Source organism: Equus asinus, chromosome 25, assembly GCF_041296235.1.
Source record: "Equus asinus isolate D_3611 breed Donkey chromosome 25, EquAss-T2T_v2, whole genome shotgun sequence".
NCBI lineage: Eukaryota > Metazoa > Chordata > Mammalia > Perissodactyla > Equidae > Equus > Equus asinus.
The window spans coordinates 19,705,251-19,720,998 of record NC_091814.1 but is presented as its reverse complement, the minus strand read 5'-3'; the positions used below and the strand labels follow the sequence as shown (position 1 = coordinate 19,720,998).

The 15,748-nt window shown below is 35.9% G+C and overlaps 1 protein-coding gene across 8 annotated transcripts in view; it reads left to right on the top strand.

The window, feature by feature from the left end:
* The first annotated feature begins 7,953 nt into the window (after positions 1-7,953).
* The window catches only part of FCRL5 (Fc receptor like 5), a 40,462-nt gene continuing 32,667 nt past the window's right edge, over positions 7,954-15,748 (top strand). For 7 of the 8 annotated variants that reach the window (XM_070497180.1, XM_070497179.1, XM_070497176.1 and 4 more), the window contains exon 1: positions 7,954-8,100. In XM_070497180.1, the coding sequence (XP_070353281.1) occupies positions 8,070-8,100 (31 nt within the window). In that variant the 5' untranslated portion in view covers positions 7,954-8,069. Of the gene's footprint in view, positions 8,101-13,938; positions 14,028-15,748 lie in introns of all 8 variants that reach the window. The other variant, XM_070497177.1, reaches the window with a different exon arrangement.

Below are 15,748 nucleotides of genomic sequence, written 5' to 3'. Positions count from 1 at the left end.
CCTGTGAGAATTCCCTCAGCAAATGACATGATAGTAACATTTAAGAAATTAAAACCTCCTTTTGTCCAGATTCTTTTACACTGCCAAGACTCCCTCTTTGCCTTTACCAAAACTCTTTCCCCATTATATTCTAGGAGACTTTCCCCCCTGTTGCTTATGGCCAGAGCATCCTCCTCTTCAGCATACAAAATTCTCCTCATCATTCAAAGAGGTCTTGAGTTTCCACCGCTTTTCCAGATTGATTGACAGAGCCCTGAGAGCTGTGCCAAGGCCCATCCAATGATCACGAGATTACTGTGGTTAATTCCCCACTTACTACTTTAAATATATCTCTCCCTTTGTCCTCCAAACCCTTTGGCTTTGACCTGTATGTGTTATAAATAGTACAGTGTACATTTATAAATTTCAAAACAATGAGTTTCCATTTCCTGCCGTCATGGACTCAGACTAGACCCTTACTGGCTTTGAGATATAATCATTTAACCATGGAAACTGCTGCTGTGACAGACGGCTTTAAGACAACATTGTTTCTAGATTCCTGTTTAAATGTGTATGACTGTTGGAGCTCTTGAATTTGTTAGGCTCATGCTCAGATAGATCTTGATTCTAGTCCTGGCTCTACCACTTCTTATATGTGAGTCTTTGGGCTCAGTTTTCCTTATCTATAAAAGGAGGATAATGATACCTGTCTGGTAGAATATTGCCTGTGTTATTTCACTGTTTAACTGTTTTAATGTTGATGCAAGATTAAATAAGGTAAAATATATAAAGTACCTCATGTGTGATGCTGTGTTACAGTAAGCATCCAATACACAGGAGCTTTTAAGGTAAGGATGTCTTTCAGTTCAAAATAAAAGCATATCTACCGTGTGTTCCTTTCTGGAACCAATAGTAAATGACAGAAAGAATGAAAAATGAAATTCCAACTTCAACGAAACTTTTGAGCCACATCCCCAATTCACAAACCATGAAGAACAGCTTCTAGTCACAGTGAAAATCAAAATTCAAATTCAAAACCAAACTAAGGAAAGAAAGAAGCTCAAATGAACATGGACCCCTACACACACCTCTAGGAAGATCCCCAAGTTCTCCAAAAGTAGGTAGCAAAGCCCTCAAAGTCCAAACCAGTGACCCCTTACTTGGAAGGCATGATTTAGGGAGTATGGAGGCTGCAGAAGCATCCCAGAATTCCACTGACCCCTCAAGGGGCGGAGACAGTACGGCTAAATGAAGCACTCTGCTGACATCGGAAGAGATGGTGGGTGGTACTGATTCTACAGGTGCAAATGCTATCTGCTGAAGAAAAGTACATGCTAAGTCACCATATAGAAATTCTATGAAATATAGGGTTTCACTTCAAGCTAGGAAGACCCCCTCTTTACCTTCAAGACAGAAAACATGGCAGAGATGATGAGGAAATGTCCTGAAGCAAGATCCCTAAGTTGAAACTGTCTGCTGCACCAGCGCACATCCCTTGATCATTTCACACACTGTTCCTCAGTTCATAGACAGCCAGGAAAGTATGACCCTCATTTGGAGATAAACTATAACTAGAAGGTTACTAACTTGAGATTCAGGCATATATTCAAGAATAATTCTAGCAAAGTGTATAGCCAGAAGAAGAGCCACACTGCTAAGTCAAAGGAGAAAAAATCAGATAATCTCTCCCCATGATATCAAAAGAATTTCTTTTAAGTTCTCTTTTTTATATAGTGGACACCTTGGGATTGAAAAATAGAAGAATATTGAAGGTGAATTAACAAATCTTAAAAAATGGAAGGGGAAAATAAGCCTATTAAAATCAGAAAGTGGAAAAAAAGAATAAAAACTGCTAAAACATACTCAGTAACAAAAGATGAATTTGAGAAAACTAAGCAAAATAAAATAGGAAAGAACAAAGGGTTAAAATTATTACAGGAAAAATAATTTTTATAAGTGAGAGAGAAAATATATCCAACGTGCCCATAAGCGGTATTTTGAAAGCAGCCAACTGAATAACTGCAAATTTAAAGTGTGAGAAATAATAAAAGACAGCGTCCAGAACACTGATGCAGAATTGACAAAAAGATATATCCTGATAAAGTCACTGCACTTCAAAGATAAAGAAAGAATGTAGTTGGAAAAACCGGAAAGAAACAAGTCATGTGGAAAGGGGGAAAAGGCAGTCTTCAAACTTATCCGCAGATGCATTCAAAACTAGACGACAATAGACCAACGTTTCAAGAGAAGAAAGTTTAACCTAAGAATTCTAAACACAGATATCTTTTAAGAATAAAGCCAAAGACAAATATTTTCTAACACTCAAGAACTCAGTGACTTTAGCACCCGTGAGCCTTTGAGACAAAATATGACCTAAAACTAGTACCGAGCATTGAATCCACTTAAATATAGCACTAACATTAAGCAGTTGTGAGAATTATGGTTACAGAATTTGGCCTAAATCTTATAAAACTTGAAAATAGAGAAATTATTACTAATAAAAGTCAAGAGGTGAAGGAGACGAAAACATATGAGAAAAGGTAAAAGTAGGCTGATTTCTTTCTTCTTTAGCAGTAAATAAATAGATAGCATCAAATCCAAGAATGACTACTAGAATTACAAGGTTAACCACTAAGAGAACTAAAAAGAAACTATAACCCTTTCAAAATCTGAGCAATATAATGAACCCTTAGAAGAAAATACAGACAGAGATCAAAAGAAAAGAAAGTATTTAAAAGAGAAAGTTTGATAACATGAAATTAGATGATGGAGTTAAGACCCATATACTTGTCATATGAATATATAAAAGGAATAAATAATTCTAAGAAAGAGAGATTTGGGATCTAAAAATAAAACCTGGTAGGTGTTTGCATATATTATATGCAGGGAATAATTATAAAACGAAGTGACATAAGAGAGAAGTTAAAGTGATGATAACAGCACACCAGGAAGACATACAAACAAGAACAGGAATCATGACACTAATATCAAACAAATCTAATTCAAACCAAAAAAAAATGTATTACATCAGACCAAAAAAGGGCACTATATAATGATAAAGAGTATAATCTGCAACAAAGATTGGTTATGAATTTCCATACATCAGATCATTTAATTTTACAATTTATAAATTGACAAAAAAGAGTATTACATGAGAGTATAGAAAATCTACTTAACATATTTAATAAGCTGACTAGAATAAATATATGTAAAACCTTTTATCCTGAAGATAAAGAATACACCTCCTTTTCAAAGGTCCATGGACTTCTTAACAGAAACAACAAAAGACCATATTAAGTCACAGAGAAAAATCTCAATAAATTCTTGAAAGTAGAATATATGCATATCATAGTCTTGGTCTAAAATGAAATGTGTAATAAAACGTCACTACTGATAGCAAAAATAGAAAAAGAAAAATCTACCACCTAGATATTTGAAAACTCTTTAAAAACTCCTGTTTCAAAAAGGAAACCAAAACTGAAATTATAAACTATGTAGGACAAGTTACAGCGAAAAGACTTTATCGGAACTTATAGAATGTGGCTAAAGCTCAGAAGAAAATTCGTAACCCTTAACATTCATATTACTAAATAGGAAAAAATGAAAATAAACATTCAATTTAAGAATTTAGAAAAACAAAAATGCATCTAAGAAAAGCAGAAATTTATAAATTAGAAATCAAGAAAAAGAAGTATAATTAAATTCAAGAGCTGATTATTTTGAAATAAAGAGACAAACACCAGGAAATAAAAACTAGAATTGTCCTGGGATAAGAAAGAATATCTGAGCAGGTAAATTATCATAGTAGAAATTTAGACAGTTGCCAAGGAACAACCTTATAAAACACATCAATACAAAATAGTTTCAGAGCTAAATTTTCTTAACTTTCAAAGAATGGATAATTCCAAAGCTATTTAAATGGCCCTGGAGCATGCAAAAAATAAAAAGAGCCTTCCTCAACATGATAACAATTATATATCTCACACCAAATGTCAGATTGATATTTAATGAAGAATATTAAAATAATTTCCTGTGAGGCTGGAAAAAAGCATGGTAATTTAAAATTGTTCTGGTAATATGTTTCAGTCAGGAGATGATAGTTTACGCCGTGGTAACAAAATTCCAAAAATTGAGTGACTCAACACATAAAAGTTTATTTTTAATTCAAGTTACATGTTCAACGTAAGTTGGGAGCAGACTCTGTTTCAGGTACTCAGAAACCCAAAATGGTGAAGCTGACAGAGGCTTCTGCACTATCTGGAACACATGGGCTATTTGGTCTCTGAGGCAAAGGAGGTGATGAATGGACACTGCACAACTACTCTTGCATATTTCAGCCTGGAAATAACATATACCACTTTCATTCATAGCCTATTGGGCACGTCTAGTTATGTGCTCCTCTACTATATGGGAGCTGGGAAATGTGGAGCATATGGCTATTCAGTGAGCAATAAATGTGTGCCACATAGTACTAGCTAATAAATAGTAGTCAAGAGAAATAAAACATTATAAAAATGGGAAAAAATAAGGTAACATTAAAATATACATGCATAAAAAGTAGAAGCTATGCCATAAAAGAAATCAAAGCTGAGGTAGAATTAAATTAGTAAGGATGCAGATTTTAATGACATAATTAATAAGCTTGATCAAACGAGAAAAAGAAACTTTAAGACAAAAGTATTATTAGGGATAAATGAATTATTATGATAGAAATAACATTCCTAAGGGTGGTATGATAAGCCCATCTCAGTTATTTATTGCTGTATAACAAATCATCCCCAAGCCTTGTGGCTGCAAACAACAACAATTTTATGGGTTGTACGTGCTCAACTGGGCATCTGTGTCAGCCAGGGGTCCCTTATGCAGCTGCATTCACTAAAGAATGCACCTGGGAAGGAAATATTCAAGATGGCTTAATTCACATGTCTGGTGCCTTATTTGGAGTGCTGGAATAGCTGGGGCTGGCTGGGACTCTCTCCAATAGGCTAGTTGCACTTCTTACATGGTAGTTCAGGACTCCAAGATAACAAAAACAAACATTGGCAGGCCTCTTGTGGTCATGCTCAAAATTTGCAGAGTTTTACTTCCGCCACATTCTATGGGTCAAAGCAAGCAAGTCACAAGGCCAGCTGGATTCAAGGGTAAAAGATATAGATGTAATTTCTTGGTGGGAAGAGCAGCATGCACATACAGGTATGAGAAGAATTGTTGGTGGCCATCTTAGGAGACAGTCAATCCAACCTCTGGCCATAAATATTCACATACCTCTTATATGAAAAATAAACCCACCACGCCGAGAGACCCCCAAAGACTCATCCAGTCACAGTATCAAATTCGGATTTAAAGACTAGCATCCAATCATCTAAATCAGGTACCAACGTAGATGAGACTCCAGAATTTGGCTCTTAAGTAAGAATCATACAGAGATAAAGAGAGATATGTAATAACACTAAGCTGTGTCAAACCACCAGGAATTATAAATGTATATGTACCTTATAAATTATCTTCAAAATTAAAAAGTAAAAAATGGACATGAGAGAAGAAATAGACAAATTCCCAATTATCATGGGAAATTTTAACATAATTATCTCAGTAATTGATAGAAAATCAGGAAAAAAGTAGTAGGTATATACCAACAATAAACATTGAGAAAAAAAAGTTTTAATGATGTCGCTTATAATAGCATCAAAAATATATCAAATACCTAGGAATAAACTTAACAAAGATGTAACTTCTACAAGAAAGCTACAAAGACTTATTACAAAGCAGCAATAATTAGGACAGTGTGGTCTTGGCATGAAGATAGACAAATATAGACTATTGGAACAGAAAAGAATTTCTAGAAGCAGATCCACATGACTTTTTGTTTTATGACAAAGGTGAAATTGCACTGTACTGTAAAAAGAATGAATTTTCAATAAATATTAGAACTGGGTGAGTTGGCTATTGATATGTACATTAAAAGTGAATATAACCCCCAACTCCATGGGGACAGATGGTCCTGCACTTGGGATTCTTTCAGACCTTGCCCTGTGTACCTCTTCATCTGGCTGCTCACTTGTATCCTTTATAATAAAACTGTAATTGTAAGTTTTTTAAAAAAAGTGAATATAAACCCTTATATTATACATAAAAATCAATTCCGATCATATTACAGATATAAAATAAAGGTAAAATAAATAAAATTTCTAGAAAATAACTTATGAGAATGTCTTTATGAGCTGGATGTAGACAAAATTCCTTAGAAAGGATGGAAAAAGCCCTGACCATAAAGGAAAAGATTGATAAATTGGACTACATCAAAGTTAGGATGGTTGTTCACCAAAAGGCATTATCAAAGAGCAAAAAGGTAAGCCACAGATGAGGGGAAGACATATCGGAGATACATACACATATACCAAAAAAAGGATCCGTAGCCACAGGTTTAAAATAACTGCAAAACAAACGAGAAAGATTGAAAACCAATAGAAAAATGGGGAAAGATTTGAGCAGACATTTCACATAAAGAATATCTAAATCACCAATTAAAATATGAAAAGATGCTCAATTGCATAATTCACCAAGGCCGTGAAACTTAAAACCATGTTGAGATAATTCTGGCAGAATGGCTAAAATTTATAAGACTATAGTACCACTGGCAGCAAGGATTTTAGAGCAATGAGGACTCTCACACACTGGTTGGTGGGATGTGAGTTCACACGACCACTTTGGAAAATAATTTAGTAGTACCTTCTAAACTGAATGTTTGCAAACCTCATAAGCCAGAAATTCTACTCCCAGGTATACGCCCAATAGAAATTTGTGCACATGTGCACCCAGAGACATATACAAGGATATTTGTAACAGCACTATTCATATTAGTTCCAAAAGCATGTAAAGGCTCCTTGCTCCCCTTGAGGTCCTCTTGCTGGATTGAGATGGATTAATCTCTATTTACCTTTATATGCTTTTTTTGTCTTGGACTGCAGTAGGTCAGATGTAACATAATATACATAATGTGATGTGGACTTGTAGATATGAAGTTAAATGTTCCCTTGAGAAGACCAAGGCATGGGACCAGAAAGAAAGGGTACCAAAAATTATTTGAAAGGAAGAAACTGCATTCTTCACGGCAGGTAATGTCTTAAGGATCTTGGTTGATCAGTATGCCAAAGTGGAAACATGACTTAAAAAGTTTGGGCTGGCCCCACGACGTAGTCGTTAAGTTCTGTGCACTCTGCTTTGGTAGTCCAGATTGGCAGGTTCAGATCCCAGGTGTGGACCTACACCACTCGTCAGCCAAGCTGTGATGGTAACCCACATATAAGGTGGAGGAATATTGGCACAGATATTAGCTAGGGGCTAATCTTCCTCAGGAAAAAAAAGAGTTATAAAAGCAATATATTTACATAGTAATTTTTTTAAAAGGCAAACAGTGTATAGAAAGACATAAAATATCTCCTTCCCATCCATAGTTCTCCAAATGTAACCACTATTTTAGGTATGCTTTCCAGGGAAACAAAAGGATACTTATATCAGTTTATATACACATATATTCTATTTCTTACATCTGTCACAATGGGATAATAGTACAAATACCTATCTGCTATCACTTTTTTCTCTTCACATTAATCAGGGTGGTCTCGCCTTCCTACATGTGCAGGTCTACCTCATTCTTAACGACTGCATTTCACATCATTGTAAAGATGTATCAGAATATTCTTAAACAGTCCCATATTTATGATCTTTTATGTTCCTCCCAGCATTCTGGAATTAATGAATGATGCTACAATAAACATTCTTTTAGAGCTGTCTTCATACACTTTCCTTAAGGTCACTTCCCAGCAATAGAAATGCAGGGTCAAGGGTATGCATTTTTTAAAAACTCTAACATATATTTTCTTACTTTGATCATAGGCCAGGAAACTTTGATTAGTAGTTAAAAATGGGTACTTCCACTTCCTTCTTTCTAGTTCACTAAAGGCATCCTGCTTTTTGAAAAAGCAATTTCTCAGATGTGCTCCTTGGGGCTGGTGTGACAGTGTACCACTGTAAGACCAAACCTGAGAAAATCTCTCTTTTGGTCCCAGCCCTGGGCAGGCCAGGTCTTCATGCTGCTTTGGGTGTCACTGCTGGTCCTGGGTGAGTAGAATGGCTCAACATGGGCTCTGGGTGGGGTAGGGAGAGCCTCTCTCTCCACCACAACCCTGGCCCTTTCTCGGGGCTCAGGGGTTCTTTCCTGCCTGGGGAGATTATATTCTTGGGCTTCACCGTATAGCTCAGGGATTCCTCCCTTGAGGTTGAAGGAGTGGTCAAAGCTAGAATAAAACATCAGCCTTACAAAGAAAGAAACCACAGTGACCACATTGTTAAGGGTTTATTCGATCTTTTTCTACAACAAGTATTACTTCATGAAGTCCAAAAAATGTATTATGTTTGCTTGTTCATATTGTCTTATTCAGAGAAGATCTTATTTTCTCTCTGCAAAGGAGATACATTTATACCTTTTATGACAAGCCCAGATCCTAGTGTCAGGAATGGGAGGGCAAGGTTTCTAACATGAAACATGTCTCCTTCTGCACACAAATGCAAACCACAGCAGTGACTGGCAGATAAAGAACGCAGGGAGGGGGAGGGGAGGATGGGGACAAAGAGGAGGAAGTGAGCAAAGCAAGGGAAAACCTAAGGCTGTGACGTTCTTTCTTTGCCACCTCAGGTTTATTGAGGTATAATTTACAAACAAAAATTGCACATATTTAAGATGTACAAGATGATGTTTTGATATACATATATTATTAAATAATTACCACAATCAATCTAATTAATATTTCTACCACTTCACATAGTTACCTTTTGTGTGCGTGTGTGGTGAGAACACTCAGGATCTACTCTGTCAGGAAATTTCAAGTACACGTTATTACTAACTATAGTCACTATGCTGTACATTGTATCTCCAGAATTTATTCATCTTATAACTGAAAGTGTGTTTCCTTTGAGCAACACATCCCTAGTTCCCCCATCCACCACCACCTGGCAAACACTATTTTATTCTCTGGTTCTGTGAGTTCAACATTTTAAAATTCCACATGTAAGTGATATCACACAGTATTTGTCTTTCTCTGTCTGACTTATTTCACTTAGCATAACGTCCTCAAGGTCCATCCAATGTGTTGCAAATGGTAGAATTTTCTTCTTTTTTAAGGCTGAATAATACTCCAGTGCGTATATATTCCAAATTTTCTTTATCCATTCATCTATCAATAGACATTTAGGTTGTTTCCATATCCTGGTTATTGTGAATAATGCTGTGATGAATATGGGAGTGCAGGTATCTCTTCAAGATCCTGATTTCAATTCCTTTGGACATATACCCACAAGTGGGATTGCTGGATTATATGGTAGTTTTATTTTTAATTTTTTAAGGAACGTCCATACAGTTTTTCATAATGGCTATACCAATTTACATTCCCACCAACAGTGTACAAGGGTTTCCTTTTCTCCACATTCTTACCAGCACTTGCTATCTTTTGTCTTTTTGATAACAGCCATTCCAACAGGCGTGAGATGGTATCTCATTGTGGTTTTGATTTGCATTTCCCTAATGATCAGCGATGTTGAGCATCTTTTCATATACTTGTTGGCCATTTGTGTGTCTTCTATTGAGAACATCTACTTGGATACTTAACTGTTTTCTCATCAGGTTATTTGTTTCTTGCTGTTAATTTGTTAGAGTTCCTTATACATTTTAGATATTAACTCCTTATCAGATATGTGGTTTGCAAATATTTTCTCCCATTCTGTAGGCTACTTCTTCACACTGTTGATTGTTTCCTTTGCTGGGCAGAAGATTTTTATTTTGATGCAATCCCATTTGTCTATTTTTCTTTTGTTGCCTGTGCTTTTGGAGTCATATCCAAAAAATCATATCCCAAACCAATGCCAAGAAGCTTTTTACCTATGTTTTCTTCCAGTAGTTTTACAGTTTCAGGTCTTATATTTAAGTCATTAATCTATTTTGCTTTGATTATTGAACACAATAAGACGTAAGGGTCTAATTTTATTTTTCTTCCGGTGGATGTTTAGTTTTCCCAGCACCATACATGGAAGAGACTATCCTTTCCCCATTGTGTGTTCTTGGCATCCTTGTTGAAGATCATTAACTGTAAATGTATGAATTTATTTCTGTGTTCTCTATTCTGTTCCATTGGTCTATATGTCTGCTCTGTTTTGTTTTGTTTTGTTTTTTTAAAGATTTGCACCTGAGCTAACATCTGTTGCCAATCTTCGTTTTTTTTTTTCTTCTTCTTCTCCCCAAAGCCCCCCAGTACATAGCTGTATATTCTAGCTGTAGGTCCTTCTGGTTGTGCTATGTGGGATGCCTCCTCAGCATGAGCGGTACCATGTGTGTGCCCAGGATCCAAATTCGTGAAACTCTGGTTTGCTGAGGTGGAGTGTGCAAACTTAACCACTGGGTCGTGGGGCCAGCCCCATATATGTCTGTTTTTAGACCAGTTTTAATTACTATTGTGTTGTAGCATAGTTTGAAATCAGAAAGTGTCATGCCTCCAGTTTTGTTCTTCTTGTTCAAGATGGCTTTGGCTTTTCAGAGTCTTTTGTGGCTCCAAATGAATATTAGATATTTTTCCTATTTCTGTGAAGAATGCCGTTGGAATTTTGATAGGGATTGCATTGAATCTGTAGATTTCTTTGTGTAATATGGACATCTTAACAATATTAATTCTTCCAAACCGTGAACATGGGATCTCTTTCCATTTACTTGTCTCTTCTTCAATTTCTTTCAACAATGTTTTATAGTATTCTGTATAAAGATTGTTCACTTCCTTGGTTAAATTTATTCCCAAATATTTTATTTTTGTTGATGCTATTGTAAGTGGGATTGTTTTCCTGATTTCTTTTTCAAATAGTTTATTGTAGTGTACAGAAATGCAACTCATTTTTGAAAATTGATTTCGTATCCTGAAACTTTACTGAATTTGTTAGTTCTAACAGTTTTTTTGTCGTAATCTTTAGGATTTCCTCTATGAAAGATCAGACAGTCTGCAAACAGAGATAATTTTACTTCTTAATTTCTGATTTGAATGTATTTTATTTCTTTTTCTTGCATAATTACTCTGGCTGGGACTACCAGCACTATGTTGAATAGAAGTGGCTAGAGTGTGTCCTTGTCTTGTTTATGATCTTAAAGGAAAAGCTTTCAGCTTTTCACCATTGAGTGTGATGTTATTTGTGGCTTCTCATGTATGGCCTTTACTATATTAAGATAATTTCCTTCTATAACTAATTTGTTGAGAGTTTTTATCATGAAATCTCATTGAATTTTGTCAAATGCTACTTATGCATCTATTGAGATGATCATGTGATTTTTATCTTTCATTCTGTTAACGCAGCATATCACATTTATTGACTTGCATATGTTGGGTCATCCTTGCATCCTAGGGAGAAATCCCACTTGGTCTTGTGTATGATCTTTTTAATATACTGTTGAATTCAGTTTGTTAGTATTTTGTTTTAGGATTTTTTTTTGAGGAAGATTAGCCCTGAGCTAACATCTGCTGCCAATCCTCCTCTTTTTGCTGAGGAAGACTGGCCCTGAGCTAACATCCACACCCATCTTCCTTTACTTTATATGTAGGATGCCTGCCACAGCATGACTTGACAAGCAGTGCCATGTCCGCACCTGAGATCCGAACCGGTGAACCCCGGCCCGCTGAAGTAGAACGTGTGAACTTAACTGCTGTGCCACCAGGCTGGCCCCGTAGGATTTTTGTATCTATGCTCATCAGGGATATTGGCCTGTAATTTTGTTTTCTTGTAGTGTACTTGTTTGGCTGACCTCATAAAGTTTGTTTGGAAGTGTTCTCTCCTCTTCAATTTTTTGCAAGAGTTTGAGAAGTGTGGAGTTAATTCTTCTTGAAATGTCTGGTAGAATTCAGCAGGAAAACCATCTGGTCCTGGGCTTCTCTCTTTTTTTGGGGCGGTGGGGGGATTCTTTTAACGATTTGATCTTCTTACTTGTTATCGGTCTGTTCAGATTTTCTGTTTTTTCATGACTCAGAATTGGTAGGTTGTATGCTTCTAGAAATTTATTCATTTCTTTTAGGTTATTCCGTTTGTTGGTGTATCATATTCATAGTAGTATCCTTGATTGTTTATATTTCTCTGGTATTAGTTGTAATGGCTCTTCTTTCATTTCCGATTTTATTTGAGTCTTCTCTCTGTTTTTCTTAATCTAGCAAAGGTTTGATAATTTTGTTTGTCTTTTCAAAAAACCAACTCTTAGTTTTGATCTTTTCTATTGTTTTTTTAATTCTCTATTTGATTATTTCTGCTCTAATCTTTATTATTTCCTTCCTTCTGCTAACTTTGGGCTTCTTTTTCTAAATCCTTCACTTATAAAGCAAGGTTGTTTACTTGAAAGCATTCTTGTGTTCTTAATGTAGGCATTTATTGCTATTAACTCCCCACTTAGAATTGCTTTTACTATGTTTCATAAGTTTTAGCATGCTATGTTTCCACATTTGTTTCTCTTAAGATATTTTCTGACTTCCCTTTTGATTTCTTCTCTGACTCATTGTTTATTCAGGAACGTGTTGCTTAATTTCCATTTATTTGTGAATTTTCCAGTTTTCATCCTGTTATTGATTTCTAGTTTCACACCGTTGTGGTCAGAAAATATACTTGATATAATTTCAGTTTTCTTAAATTTGTTAAGACTTGTTTTGTGACCTGACGTATGACCTATCCTGGAGAATGTTCCATGTTCTTTTGAGAAGAATGTGTATTCTGATGCTATAGGATAGAATGCTCTCTATGCGTCCATTGGGTGGACATATTAGATATATAGACTATTTGGTCTAGAGTGTTGTTCAACTTTACTGTTTCCTTAAACATTTCTGTCTGAATGATCTATTCATTGTTGAAAGTGAGGTATTGAAGTCCCCTACTGTTATTGGATCGTTACATATTTTTCACTTAAGTTCTGTCAATATTTGTGTTACATATTTAGGTCCTCTAATTTGGGTGCATATATATTTATGATTGTTATATCCTCTTGGTGAATTATCCCCTTTATCATTATATAATGACCTTCTTTGTCTCTTATTATAGTTTTTGAGTTCAAATCTATTTTGTCTGATAGAGGTATAGTCATGCCTGCTCTTTTCTGGCTACCATTTGCATGGAATATCTTTTCACCTTCGGTCTATGTGTGCCCTTAAAGCTAAAGTGAATCTCTTATAGGCAGCATATAGTCGTACTTGGGTTTTTTTAATCCATTTAGCTACTCTATTTTTTTTATTGGAAAATTTCATCCCTTTACATTAAAAGTAATTAATAGCTAAAGATTTACTATTGCCATTTTGGTAACTGTTTTCTGACTGTTTCATCATTCTTTTTTTCCTTTCTTCCTCTTCTATTGTCTTCCTTCGTGATTTTATGATTTTTTTTTTTGTAGTGGTATGCATTGATTGCTTTCTCTTTTGTGTATCTACCACAGTGTTTTTCTTTTGTGGTTACCATGAGGCTTACTGAGATATCTTATAGTTAAATAGTCAATTTAAACTAAGAACTTTTTACTTCAGTCACATATAAAAACTATACACTTTTTTCTCTTACCTCTACATTTTGTTAGCGATGTCACAATTTACATATTTTCATACTGTGTATACATTAACAAAAGAGCGTAATTATAGCTCTTTTTAATACTTTTGTCTTTTTTAACTTTTATACTACAGTTAAACATGACTTATATACTACCATCATAGTATGCTATGGCCTGAAGCTATGTGTCCCCCAAAATTCATACGTTAAAATCCTGACCCTTAAGGTGATACTATCAGGAGATGGGGCCTTTGAGAGATGATTAGATCATGAGGGCAGAATCCTCATGAATGAGATTAGTGCCCTTATAAAGGAGGTCAGAGAGAGCTCTCTCATCCCTTCTGCTGTGTGATGTTACAGTAAGAAGACAACTGTCTATGATGAAGTGGATCCTCACAAGAGATGAATATACCAGTGCCTCAATCTTGAATTTTCCAGCCTCCAGAACTGTGAGAAATAAATATCTGCTGTTTATAAGCTACCCAATCTATAGTATTTTTGTCACAGCAGCCAGAATGAACTAAGAAACAGGATTAGAGTCTTCTGAATTTGACTACATATTTACCTTCACTAGTGAATTTTATACTTTTGTTTTCATGTGCTAATTAGTGTCCTTTCATTTTAACTTAAAGAGCTGCTTTTAGTTTTTCTTGTAAGGCAGGTCCGGTCTAGTGGTGCTTAATTCTCCCAGCTTTTGTTTGTCTTCGAAAATCTTTATCTTTCCCTCATTTTTGAAGGACAGCTTTGCCAAGTATAGAATTTTTGGTTGGCATGTTTTTATTTTGCTGTTTTGAATATATCATCCCACTCTCTCCTAGGCTGTAATATTTCTATTGAGAAATCCACTGTAAGTCTTCTGGGGGTTCTCTGGTATGTGATGAGTCATTTTTCTTTTGCTGATTTTAATATTCTCTTTTGTGTTTGACTTTTGAGAATTTGATTACAATGTGTTTTATTTTAGACCTTTTGATGTTCAACATATTTGGGGTTCTTTGGGAATTGTGGACTGGATGTTTATTTTCCTCCTCTGATTTGGGAAGTTTTCTGTCACTGTTTCTTTAATCTTTCTGTCCTTGTTCTCTGCTCCTTCTGGGACTCCAGTAGTGAGTATATTGATTTTTTTTTAATGATATCCCATAAGTCACATAGGCTTTCTTACTCTTTTTCATTCTTTTTTCTTTTTATTCCTGTAACTGGATAATTTCAAATGACTTGTTTTCAAGTTTGTTGATTCTTTCTCCTGCATGATTGATCATGCTGTTGAAAGTTCCTATTAAATTTTTCAGTTCAGTCATTTTATTTTTTAGTTCCAAGATTTATGTTTGATTCTTTTTTAAGTTTCCTACTTTTTTGTTAAAATTCCCATTTTGTGTATGTATTGTTTTCCTGGTTTTATTTAGTTGTCTGTGTTCTCTTATACCTCATTGATCTACTTTAAGACAATTATTTTGAATTCTTTGTCAAGCAGTTTATGGATCTCCATTTCTTTAAGGTCAGTTACTGGAGCTCTATTAGCTTCCTTTGGTGTTATCATGTTTGCCTGACTCTTCATGATTTGTGCAGCCTTGCATTGGTGTCTGTGTATTTAGAAAAGCAAACAGCTTTCCAGTCTTTACAGATTGTTTTTGTCAGATAAATACCCTCTCTTGCTGCTTCCCTTGACTTACAGAATTATGGTTGGGCAGGGCTGGAGCTGGGTTTTGTGGCTGTTGCTGGGTCTGAAGTTGGCAAGCCTCAGGGGCAAGGATGGGTGTGATTTCTGCTGGGTCCCTGAGCATGCTCCTGTTGGGTCACTTGGCTGGTCCCTTGGCAGCAAGGACTGCCTTTATACTGTAGTAGAGTGGGACTGGAGCCAGGTCACAGGATTGCTTCAGCAGTAGCAGTCAGGTCTGAGGTCAGTGGGCATGTTACCAGGACACAGATGGGCATGGTTTCTCCTGGGTCCAATGGCAGAAGGGGCTAGTGGCAGAAACATGGACAAGCAGGGCTGGAGTTGAATCCAAGAGAGATTGGGCAGTTTTCAGCTTGCAACTGGGATTATAGTCAGTGAGTCTGCCACCAGGGAGTGTGCCTGCCTTCTCAAAGTGCTGTCCTTGGTCTCGGGCTCCACCGGGATTTTGAAACCTCCTACTTGCACCACAGATATTCCCACTTTTGTCTATAGATGGCT